General features: G+C 42.9%; 1 protein-coding gene across 1 annotated transcript; it reads left to right on the top strand.

The window, feature by feature from the left end:
- Positions 1–60: 60 nt before the first annotated feature.
- Positions 61–12,864, top strand: DSEL (dermatan sulfate epimerase like). The gene is made up of 2 exons (XM_040264337.1): positions 61–413; positions 1,268–12,864. The coding sequence occupies exon 2, from the start codon at positions 2,154–2,156 to the stop codon at positions 5,790–5,792; it is 3,639 nt and encodes a 1,212-aa protein (XP_040120271.1). The 5' UTR covers positions 61–413; positions 1,268–2,153; the 3' UTR covers positions 5,793–12,864.
- Positions 12,865–13,091: the final 227 nt, after the last annotated feature.

Genomic DNA, 13,091 nt, shown 5'->3' with positions numbered 1-13,091 from the left:
CCCGCCCCGCCCCCGGCCCGCGTCGCCGTCTCTCGCCCTCCCCGGGCCGCGCGGCCGGAGCTGGCACTGAGCACCGGCGGCCGCGGCAGCCCCGCGTTCTGGGCACGCCAGCGCCCCGCCGGACACGGCGTCCCCGAGAGCGCCCGGCGCGCGCGGATCTGCCTTCCGCGGCCCCGGGCTGCCCGGGGGCGTCCGGCGCTCCCCTAGGGCGGGCGTGTCCGCGCGGCGCCGGGCGGGGCACGGGCGCGGGGCCTCAGCCTGTTGGAGCGCCGGGGGCGCCGGACCCGGGGGCTTCGGGAGCCCTGCGGGGGCCGGGCCGCCCGAGTCCCACGCAGAGCAGTGTTTTCCAACTCTCCGCCTGCTTCTAATCGGGCCCACCACCACCCGGAGACACCCCGTCCAGATCTGCCGAGGTAAGCGGACTTGGCTATTGAGGGGTCTCTTGTGCTCAGACCACTGCCAGGGCTCCGGGATGGGGAGCGGAGGATGGAGCTGGCATGTTCGTAGGAAGCGAATCACAAAATGCAACAGGCGGAGGGGAGCAGGAAACTCCTAGCGTTCATGTTTCCCACAGAGAGGAGACTTGTCCAGGACTGAAACTTGGTGAGGTTCTTCGGAACCCAGACGGGCAGCCGCGAAGCTGCTCCTTGAGTCCGGGTTTGGGTCTGAGCTCCCTCTGGTGGCTTCTTGTAAGGATGGAAAACCAGGCTTTTCGGGAGGGAGACTGGAGCAGAACCGGCGTTCTTCGCTCCCACATATTGTCATGATTTCTCCTTAGACAAAAGTGACTGCGCTTAGTATTATAGTTCTCTGGCAAAGACACCTTGAGCCCTTGAAAGCTAAACACTCATCGAGAATCATAGAATGGTCCTTTCAACTTCGGGTTTTTGTCCCTGAGTCTTCCGTGATCAAAACAAGAATGACAGCGGTACTCAATCTTCTCTTGACTGTATTTGAGTAAAACCATTTTAAATTACGAAAGCAAGCCACCGTTAAAATAAATACTCTTGGGAAAGTTACGTCTTGTAGCCGCTTGTTTTCTACCACCATTGTTATCCTAATATGTGCTTTGACAAGTATGAGAAAAGAAATCATTTAGTGTAACTTCAATTGTGTTAAAAAACTGATCTTAATGTCATTCCAAAATTTCTATCAGGAGATGGTAGAACGTTTAAATCTTCCAATTATGTCCCAGCATACCTGTAGCCTCAGAGAATATTTGTTTTGTTTTGTCCCCCAGAACAAAATTTCTGTTTTGTTTTTCCAGTGTCATGAAAAAGGAACGGAAAAGAGACGTCACTGTTGGTGAAAGGGGAGTTTTCTTTCCCAGTTGGTGGTTACTTCATGATTGGAAAAGAAGTACCTAGGTGGTTGCAAAGATTAGATTTTCATAGTTGGAAGCTGATAAAAGAAGATGAGAATATGCTTTCTCAGATGGGTCATAATAGGCTGATGAGTAAGTAAGCCTGAACAAGACAGATTGGAAATGAGGGCAGGAGTCCGGATTGTTTTAAAACCAAGTAGGACTTTGAACACTTGCTGAGGATGTTTTTCTCCCAAAAATGGAGGAAGAAAAAAAAATTCTCACAGCCAGAAGTGTAAAAAGCTGAGTGGAGTAACAACCCAGTCTGCTCCAAGGATTTCAGTACTTCAACTTCTTTGAGAGCACACAGACAAAGGCATCAGACCTGTATGATGATCTTATCACCAATGATGGTATCCTGTGCCAAGAATGACTTCTTAGTTTGGATTCTGGAGTGCTTTTTTTTTTTTTTTTAATTTACAATGTGGGGTTTTTGACTCTCCATGTTAGGTAGATTTCTGTCACAGAAGTAACTTTTGAATTCATAGTATTCTTGACTGTCTCCACTCCTGTTTGCTGTGTGACATGGGAAAATCAGAGGCTTTAACATTCCTTGAAGTTTTATTGGAAGCAACACTGCATCAGGGAGGCAGATTCACAGTGTAAGTTTTCTCTTTTTGGCAACTGTACTTTGAATGAGCTGAATGTCAGCAGGATTTCACAGCACATACAATTTACAGTCTTTGTTTTATCAAGGCCTTAAATGTATGTTTTATACTCAGCAGATAGGAAGCACATTGAGCGCTGCATTTGACATGTATGCCTGAGGAAAGGAGCTCCCCGATGGATCATGGCGTTAATGTTTACAGGACATTGCTTATTTTTAGTATTAGTGATGTTTGCTTTCTCTACTTTGGAGGAATCTGTGAGCAATTACTCTGACTGGGCAGTTTTCACAGATGACATAGATCCATTTAAGACACAGAGAGTGCAAGATGTCAGACCCAATCAAAGACTGAAGAAGAGTATGCTTCATCCACGTTTGTATTTTGATGCTGGAGAGATCCAAGCAATGAGACAGAAGTCTCGCACAACCCATTTGCACCTTTTTAGAGCGATCAGAAGTGCGGTGACTGCTATGCTGTCAAACCCAACATACTACCTACCTCCACCCAAGCATGCTGATTTTGCTGCCAAGTGGAATGAAATCTATGGTAACAATCTGCCTCCTTTAGCCCTGTACTGTTTGCTGTGCCCGGAAGACAAAGTTGCCTTTGAATTTGCCTTGGAATACATGGACAGGATGGTGGGCTACAAAGACTGGCTGGTGGAGAATGCACCAGGGGATGAGGTTCCAGTTGGCCATTCCCTAACAGGTTTTGCCACTGCCTTTGACTTTTTATATAACTTATTAGATGGTCGTCGGAGACAAAAATACCTAGAAAAAATATGGGTTATTACTGAGGAAATGTATGAGTATTCTAAGGTCCGGTCTTGGGGCAAACAACTTCTTCACAACCACCAAGCTACTAACATGATAGCACTGCTGACTGGGGCTTTGGTGACTGGGGTAGATAAAGGGACTAAGGTAAATCTATGGAAACAGGTTGTAGTAGATGTGATGGAAAAGACGATGTTTCTGTTGAATCACATTGTCGATGGCTCTTTGGATGAAGGTGTGGCCTATGGAAGCTACACAGCTAAATCAGTCACACAGTATGTTTTTCTCGCCCAGCGCCACTTTAATATCAACAACTTGGATAACAACTGGTTAAAAACGCACTTTTGGTTTTATTATGCCACCCTTTTGCCAGGCTTCCAAAGGACCGTGGGGATAGCAGATTCCAATTATAACTGGTTTTATGGTCCTGAGAGCCAGTTAGTTTTTTTGGATAAGTTTGTCTTAAAGAATGGAGCTGGAAATTGGTTAGCTCAGCAAATCAGAAGGCACCGACCTAAAGATGGACCCATGGTCCCCTCCACCGCCCAGAGGTGGAGTACCCTTCACACTGAATACATCTGGTATGACCCCCAGCTCACCCCACAGCCTCCTGCAGAATATGGCACTGCAAAAATGCATCTGTTCCCTAACTGGGGTGTGGTCACTTATGGGGCCGGGCTGCCAAATACACAGACCAATACCTTTGTATCTTTTAAGTCTGGGAAGCTAGGAGGGCGTGCTGTGTATGACATAGTTCACTTCCAGCCATATTCCTGGATTGATGGGTGGAGGAGCTTCAACCCTGGACATGAACATCCGGATCAGAACTCATTTACCTTTGCCCCCAACGGGCAGGTGTTTGTTTCCGAAGCTCTCTATGGACCTAAGTTGAGCCACCTGAACAACGTACTGGTGTTCGCACCGTCCCCCACGAGCCAGTGTAATAAGCCCTGGGAAGGTCAGCTGGGAGAATGTGCACAGTGGCTCAAGTGGACTGGCGAGGAGGTTGGTGACGCAGCCGGGGAAATCATTACTGCCTCTCAGCACCGGGACATGATATTTGTGAGTGGGGAAGCCGTGTCAGCTTACTCTTCAGCAATGAAGCTGAAAAGCGTGTATCGGGCTTTGCTTCTCTTAAACTCTCAGACTCTGCTAGTTGTTGATCATGTCGAGAAGCAAGAAGATTCCCCAATAAAATCTGTCAGTGCCTTCTTCCATAATCTGGATATTGATTTTAAGTACATCCCATATAGGTTCACAAACAAGTATAACGGCGCCTTGATGGACGTGTGGGATGCTCACTACAAGATGTTTTGGTTTGATCATCGTGGCAGTAGCCCCCTTGCTAGTATACAGGAAGCAGAGCAAGCCGCTGAATTTAAGAAACGGTGGACTCAGTTTGTCAATGTTACATTTCAGATGGAATCCGCAATTACAAGAATTGCATATGTCTTCTATGGGCCATATGTCAATGTTACCAGCTGCAAATTTATTGATAATTCCAATTCTGGACTTCAGCTTTCTCTCAATGTCAATAACACCGACCATGTTGTTTCGATCGTGACTGACTACCAGAACTTGAAGACAAGGTTTGACTACCTGGGATTTGGCGGCTTTGCCACTGTGGCTGATCAGGCCCAAGTAACCCGCTTCGGTTTGGGCACTGAGGCAATAGTAAAGCCCATGAGACGAGATAGAGTTATTTTCCCTTTTGGATTTAAATTTAATGTAGCAGTTGGGTTGATTTTGTGCATCGGCCTGGTGATCTTAACTTTTCAGTGGCGGTTTTACCTTTCTTTTAGAAAGCTTATGCGGTGGATCCTCATCCTTGTTATTGCCTTGTGGTCCATTGAGCTGCTGGACGTGTGGAGCGCTTGCACGCAGCCCATCTGTGCCAAGTGGGCGAGGCCGGAGACCGAGGCGAGCGGGCAGGCGCCGGCCCCGGGTGGCCAGCGCACAGACCCGCCAGACGTCGTCATTACCTCACTTCCTGGTTCCGGAGCCGAGATTCTCAAACAACTCTTCTTCAACAGTAGTGACTTCCTCTACATCCGGGTCCCCACAACCTACATTGATATCCCGGAAACGGAATTGGAAATCGACTCCTTCGTGGACGCCTGTGAATGGACGGCGTCCGACGTCCACAGCGTGCATTTCCGTTTACTCCGAGGCTGGTTGCAGTCCTTGGTCCGAGACACAAAACTCCATTTGCAGAACATCCATCTGCATGAACCCGGTAGGGGGAAACTGGCCCCATATTTTACCATGAATAAAGACAAGAAAAGGAAGTTGAAAAGGAGAGAGTCTCTGGCAGAACAAAGAAGCAGAATGAAAGGCGCCTTTGACAGAGACGCTGAATACGTCCGGGCTCTGCGAAGACACCTGGTCCACTACCCCAGCGCACGGCCAGTGCTCAGCCTGGGCAGCGGAAGCTGGACCTTAAAGCTGCATTTCTTTCACGAGGTGTTGGGAGCCTCCATGAAGGCCTTGTACGTGGTGAGGGACCCTCGGGCGTGGGTTTATTCCATACTGTACAGTAGTAAACCTAGCCTTTACTCTTTGAAGAATGTACAAGAGCACTTAGCTAAGCTGTTTAAAACGGAGGGAGGTGCAGGCCGTTGTACCTTGAACTCAGGCTATGCTGTGGAGTATGAATTGCTGCGGAAGGAACTGTTGGCATCCAGACCTCACCCAGTCTCGCTGCTGGCCCATGCGTGGCTGGCAAACACGGCCGCTGCCCTGAGGATAAATGCAGACCTGCTGCCCACCAGCTGCCAATTGATCAAGTTTGAAGATCTTGTGCATTTCCCTCAGAATACCACGGAAAGGATTTTTGCCTTCCTTGGAATTCCTTTATCTCCTGCTACTTTAAACCAAATATTGTTTGCCACCTCCACGAACCTTTTCTATCTTCCCTACGAAGGGGAGATATCACCTGCTAATACTAACGTTTGGAAACGAAACTTGCCGAAGGATGACATTAAACTGATTGAGAACATCTGCTGGACGCTGATGGATCGTCTAGGATACCCAAAGTTTATGGACTGAATGCTGCAGGTCAGCAGAGATTTGCACTAATACCTTCCAACCCAATTTGTGGATATGAATTAGAAGTTTGTTTATTCTTGTACTGTGTGTGTTTGTGTGTGTGTTTGTGATCAATTCGTTACATGCAGAGAGAGATTATTTTAAAAATAAGCACCATATTTGGCCTAGCAGGATTTATTTTTATGTCACCACTTTCCTTGCCTTTGTTTCTGAATTTTTTTCTGCTAAGATGTTTCTGCCACAGAGGTGTAGATGAAGTTATATTACCATGGTCAGGGGAGATAGAAGGATTATAAAGGTTTTTGTCTAACTTTCTGCTTCATCTGTAACTCAGCTGATCTAGCCCAGAACCTCATGCACTGCTGAAAGCCTGGCAGTTGATGTTTTACCCAAGCGCCTCTTGCTTTCAAGATGAAATACAAAAGTTTCTTAGTTTTTTAGAAGGTGTCCCAATACATTTATCTTGCACGCCACACATACACACAAATCCTTTTACTGTGTAGACTGTTCACAGATATCACTGGGGAAATGGTGAAAGCTCCTATCGGAATTATCGGATCCCTTCTGGAAAATACAGATGGAAATACTGAATGGGTGGTTTTTTTTTCTGGTCAGAAACAGTGACCTGAAAATCCTCCTTAAAGTTTTTTACTTAGAAGTCATAAGGAATCAGTCTTGGAACAGTGGATGCCAAGGCAAGGGCTGGTAAGGTATTTTAGGCCCTCTTGTCTCTTTAAAACCCACTCATTCTTGCTTCCTTGAAACTGCAGCTGTTTACCATTACCACTCCCACCCTGTCCTTTCTGCCACTGTCACGCAAAACAGTCAGTAGTTACTAATGGCTAAACTCTGATATTCGTGGTGATTCCACTGGCGCCCCTCACCCCCGCCCCCGTCCTAATGATTAATTTTGTGCCAAAGCCTGAGACCACCTTAAAATCAGATTTATCCTTGTGGAATTATCATTGTATGAGTCAAAGCAGTGCTGCTGCTGCCAGTGTTTTTTTAGAGTGCAAACAGAATTGGAAAACTGCCTGACTTATCCTGCATCCCTTTGAATGAGTCTCCAGACTGCCGGTGTCTGCAGAAGTTGAAGGCTAATGGCAGATGATGTCAGAGGCATCTGTTTCCTTTACCATCTGCATCTTATTATAAATGTCGTCGTCATAACACATGGTTCATTTTATTTTGGTAGATGCTGAAATCAAAATGCGATGCCATTAGAAACCAATGGAGCAATTACAATGAACTGGATGAAAACCATGAGGCAGTGTGGGGACTTGATGCAAATCTCTGTCTCGACTGTAGTCTTCTTCCTGATGTTTTAAACTGTAGTTTCACACCACCCCCCTTACCCTCTAGGCTCTAACACTTTGAATTCTGTCATTCTGACCTAGATAAAAGTGGCTCTTTCTCAGTAGTTTGTTGTTATGTCAAAATGTGCCTCCAGGGTGATCAAACTGTGGGTATGTTACATTCCAGCTGAAGCTAACCAGGCTGTCATTTTTCTTCCATTACAGTAGGAAAACAGCTCTCTCCTACTCCCCCACCTCTACTTCCTGGTGTAGCTCTCCCTGCCCTCTCTCTACAATGTCAAAATGAATGAAAGTCCTGTTGTATTAATACAGGTTGAGAGGGTAACCAAAGACTCAAATCCGCACTATTATTCTCAAGGAAGATTATTCTTCCTATCTCAGGGTTATCGTGATGCATGTAACATTTCTACATGGATGATAACACCATTTCCATTACTGGTCAGAGTCTCAGTGTCTGCTTTCAATTTCCAGGATATGTGATCTTATATCAAATAAAAAGGCTTTGGGTTGAAAATAACATGAGGTTCGATCAAGGTAAGAATTACCAATGTGTGCAGAAAGCAGCAGAGAACACAGATTCTGGACCACTGCCTTTCCTTTAACTTTGCACAGAAACATATTCACAGGCAGAAGAGAGCCAGGTTGAGTATGTGCAGGGGTTGGTGGATAGATGTGGAAAATGAAAAAGAGCAGTTCTGTGAATGAATGGAAACAAGATGAGAATATGTTATTAATAGATAAGGAAAGGGACGCACTTAAGGTGATCTTCACTGGGTATCTTTCACCACGTAGCAAGGTCAGGGTGAATTTCCCTGTCTACTTCTGACCCAAGGGAAAGTTTGCTGGAGGAGAAGATTTATGTTCACAGGTTCTGTTTCTGAGGAATGTTACACATAGGTGAAGGCTGGCCCAGCCATTGCATATGCAAGAACTTGTTCATGCTTGGGACCCACTTATGCCTTAACATCCCAATTATGATCTCAGAACACCTAGGTCATGCACTTCCAGTGTTATCCTAGGAAAAATGTGAACTTACTTTTACTACATTTTTATTCTGATCATCACAAAAATAATTAAAGCAACCCTGATGACTTTGTGACATTTTCAAAGGAAACACAAAAAGTTCTTTCCATAAAAACAATCCTTCATTAATTTCCCCAAGCTTGGGCCCAATTGGAATAAAAGCATTTATTAAAATAATACTGTTTACATATTGAAATTCTGAAATAATGGATTAGTTTTGCTGACATAAAAAGTAACAAGTGTGGTGGTAATGTTGATCTAGTTTTCAAAAGTTAGAAACGATGCAAATTACTCACTTCGGATGAGAGAGGCCATATCCATAGCTAAATTTACTTTAATGACAATTCCATAAAGGAAGGAAATGGGAGAACCTGCTCAGTAGAAAGAAGAGAAGTCTATGATTACATTTACTCTATAGAAACCCAGAAAGGCATGAATTTTAGGTAGGTACACTTTAATACCTACATACTGAGCCTAGAACCTGAGTATTAGATGTTTGATTAATTGGCTTTTTGACAAACAGAATAATTAGTACTATAAATGCCTGCCAGGAATGGGGTAATTATTTATGTCTAATTCCCAGGCATGGTATAGGATCTGTCATAAATACATTCATATTTGAAGAGACTCTCTCCACACACTAGTTATGTTTCTTTTTTTTTCTTTTTGTAGAAGCACCACCCCTTCTGTCTGCCATTGACTTTTGATTGGCATCATTTATCAGCAGAGTTTTTGGTGATTTGGTTTAGGATCATCATGGATGCTGTGTGTATTAATCAGTCATGTGTGACTGTGACCCTGTGAACTAAAGCTTACGAGGCTCCTCTGTTGAAATTTTCCAGGCAAGGATACTGAAGTGGGTTGCATTTCCTTCTCCTGGGTATCTTCCCTACCCAGGGATCAAACCCAGGTCTCCTGCATTGCAGGCAGATGCTTTACCATCTGAGCTACTATATAAAGTCTATCTCAATCAGTTATCTATAAGTAAACATGGACAATGGTTTTAAAATCTGACATAACTCTGATCATAATTAGAAAAATGTCACTAATTTAGTGAAAAGTGTAAGTAGAAGATAGTATGTTACAACACCACTTACAGAGGTAAGGGAGCCTAATATTCTAAGACACATCTAGGAATTTAACATACATATGTGGGCTATCTACTGCTTGTTTAAATATAGACCAAAGTATGTCTAAAAATAGCTGCTAAGGCAATGTTTTCCATACTTGACTAGTATCATTATTTCCCTTCATGTTGGCAGAAAAATTCAAATAACATTTTAAGAACTAGACTGAGTTTTTGTTTTTTACTTTTTTATTTTTTGCACAAAGAATGGAAGGAACTTAAAACAGATTCTCACATTCTCTAGCTAACTTGTAAATGCTTGAGCTGTAATTTATATGAGCTTATGTTGTGTTTAGTCCAAGTAACATGTTTAGTTCCATTTCCAAAGATAGGTTTGGAGAAGGCTTCCAAACCTTAGCTGGGTGTCATGTTTTTGTTCTTCATTTTCATTTTTCTTTCACATCTATCTAGTTACGCAGCAAAGAAAACCTATACTAGAGACCATAGCCCAGTTTATTCGAACTATATGTATAACATGACTCCTCTGTTAATAAAAAGCTAAAAGCAACTCGGCTATGGTTGGGATAATTTGTAATAGCCCTCTTCTTTAGGTCTTTGGGTACCTGTGCTAGGATTTTGTCTGGAACTTAGAAGGCAGAGTTGGGAAATGCAGTCCCATGATTTCAGCTACTAAACTTGCACACTTCAGTGATGGACAAGCCATGATTCCACTCTTGTAAATTAATTTTAAGTCCTGCCTTCAGTCCATTTCGCTCTTCTCTGTACTTTGTCCTAACTTACTAAGTAGCAAGAACATCCTGGTACTGTATACCTGGGCTCCACAATTGCCCCTTCTATTATTGGTGGAATCTCCATTTGAGCAGGAGATCTATGAAAGGAAGGTTGGTGCAAGTCCCTTGAGTCATTCCAATAGGTAGGTGGTGCAGAGGGTTGGCATAGTGGAGACTTGTTTTTAAAGAGAGAAGGATCCATCATAAATTAGTCTCTTAGTATGTGCTGCACAGAACCTTAAGGTTTTCATGTTCATCATTACAATCTTCACAACAACTCACTGGTGTTGATTTTACAGATAAATCTGAAGCCTGTATTATCTTTGCAGGGAATCTGTTTTTGTGAAGGCATTTGGAGCAGGTTTACAATTCAGTTAGCAATTCACAGTAGTTTTGGGGTATCTACCTCCAAGGTATTGATTTGCATGAGGGAAGAAGACAAAAATGAGTTGACTCTGTGCCTGCCCTGTGAAGAATTGGTGTTCTCTCCAGAGACTTCAAAGTCAGTAGGAATTCATCAAGAGGAGAAGGAGAGGAAGGGCATCCCGGTAGCGATTACCGCCCTAGGAAAGGCACCGCAAAGTGTCAGCTGCTCTTCCTTAGAAATGGTGGTTATGAGAAAAGGGAGTAGTTTATGGAGCTTCTGTACATTTGGAGCGAGATCACCATCCATGCTTTTCCTAGTTAGATTTGACTCTATCGTCACAGGACATCCTATCAGTAAGTAGTGAGAGGCACAAGTGGAACAAAACTGCTGACACTCACTCTCTCCCAATTCTCCCGACTTAATTGCCCCAACACATTTCTCACGAAGAAATGTGGTCCATAACTGAACAGCAAGGGATGCACTGAAGAGAAGGCTGTGTGAGTGTGATCGGACTGGGGTACACGCAGATTGCTGCTGGTAACAGCAGTAAAGGATAACTCAGGGTATCTCATCCGGGCTCCAGCTGGCCAGTAGCATCTCCTTTTCCTTCCCCTGCCCTCTCAATGCCTCCAGATTCACATTACCAGGTGGAGCTGACGAATCCTGAGAAGGCAGCAGTGAACAAAACCTATGGAGCTGACAGTCAACCAAATATATTTTAAAGTAATTCATCTGGGGGGAAGGGGAAACCAAAAAACTGTTCTTATCCCTACTATGGAAATCGTAGAACGAAGGGAAGGAGGGAAGGAAGAAATGAAAAATGGAAGGAAGGAACTCTGAATCTAAATCTGAACACAAAGTAAGGTGCATAAGGAGAATTGTGCCTCTAACAATTAAGTTCATTATTGTATGCACTATTTAAGAATCTCTTTGAAATCTGATTATAGCTAAAACTTCAGAAAAAAGGATAGATTGTAATCTGAGCAAATCTTTTCTGTAGTACATTGCAGTTGCTCTATCTTATTTCTTTAAACTGTTTCTGTATTGCTGAGACTCTTGAGATGAAATGAATTTTTCCTTTCAAAAGTATTAACACTGGTGTTGATTTCATCTAAGTGTCAGGTTTTACAGCTTCCTAGATAGTGTGGTGTTTTCCTATAAACTGTCTCCCTCGCTGTGTATAAGCGAGGATTTTTACCATGATCCCAGTGATTTAAGGAAGCAGACATTCATACACATGGGACATCCATGTTGCTCTTCATTCTTTTGGAAGTTAATTCAGCTCCCATCACCACCACTTTTCTCACTTCATGAGTAAATGAACAACACAGAAATCTCTAATCCCTGCATTAAAATCTGACATCCCTCTATGGACAATGCATAAGGCACTTCTTACCTTATTCATTGCATAATGGGAATAATGCTGCCAAACTTTGTTCTACTACAATGAAAGATAACTGTCCAACTTTATTAGTGTTTATTTATTGTTCTAAGTATTCATTTATTCCTTTGCCTTGTCCCAAAAGATTAATTTTGTTTTATATATTTGTTTAAAGTTTCTGGGATTTTAAAATAAGGCGTTTAAAACTATGTTGGTTGATTTTAACTTGATGCCTTAATGCGGTATTCCACAAAACTTTGAAGGGAGATTTACAAGAACACAATACAGCCAAGAAGTGATGAAATTGCTTCCATAAAACACCCATGAAAAGACAACTGCATATAAAGAGTGCAGTTAATAAAAGTTAACCCTACGCAGTGAAACAGGTGGGTTCTGCTCTTCATTTTTACTATGGGCATTAACCTGGGTGTCCTGGCATTCAGTGTTAACTCGAGCACATCACACTCACAGTGGGCTTATGTGCACCAAGGAACTCGTGTTATTTTTCTTTAGATTGACCAAAATAAACTGAAATGTACATGCTTTCAGTTAAACTTTATCTTTTACTCAAAATTAACTATAAATTTTGAGTTTATTGTTATTGAACAAAAACCCCATTACTACAAGGTACTTGCTTTTATGCTCAGTCAGTCACTCAGTTGTGTCTGACTTTTTGCAACCCCACGGACCGTTACCTGTCAGGCTCCTCTGTCCATGGGATTCTCCAGGCAATACTGGAGTGGGTTGCCATTTCCTTCTCCAGGACTTTCTTGTGCACCCACATGAAAATCTAGCAGGATTCCATTATCATATGAGGTGTAAGGTTTTCTGTATATAATCAACATATTGTACTCATGGGTTTTTCACAAGCTATGTTTATGCCTTTCTCCCATTTCCTTGGTTAATTTGAAGAGGGGGATTTCTATTAAGAATGTTATATAACAACACTTTGTATATTATATGAACTTTGAAATTTGATAAAATTTGAATACAAATTCCTAGGTCAATAAATAATGACCAGCTGTGAGGTGTTGGGCAGTTTTCTTAATTTGAAATCATCATTTCCCCATCTGTAAAACTCCCCCAGAGTTGATGCAAGGATTAAATAAAGCCACATGTGAAAATTCATAGAATGATACTTGTTTCCTCTTTGCAATCACCTCCAATTCATTTTCTATCAAACACATATGTAACAGAATATACCATTCTCCCAAGAAGAAAATATTAAAATGTCCCCAGAGAATTTGAGCCTACATAGTTGGCATATAGACCAGAGAGACACCTGTTTTACTATTTCATATATCAACTGAGTTGTAAAAACATGTAAAATCACAATTATGCAATTAATATACTAA

Source organism: Oryx dammah, unplaced genomic scaffold (assembly GCF_014754425.2).
Source record: "Oryx dammah isolate SB20612 unplaced genomic scaffold, SCBI_Odam_1.1 HiC_scaffold_22, whole genome shotgun sequence".
In the NCBI taxonomy this organism is placed as follows: Eukaryota; Metazoa; Chordata; class Mammalia; order Artiodactyla; family Bovidae; genus Oryx; species Oryx dammah.
The sequence above is the reverse complement of the archived record's forward strand: the minus strand, read 5'-3'. Positions and strand labels throughout refer to the sequence as shown.

Excerpts from the sequence above, each read along its gene's own strand:
- DSEL (XM_040264337.1), top strand. The coding sequence starts at position 2,154 with ATGGCGTTAATGTTTACAGGACATTGCTTATTTTTAGTATTAGTGATG.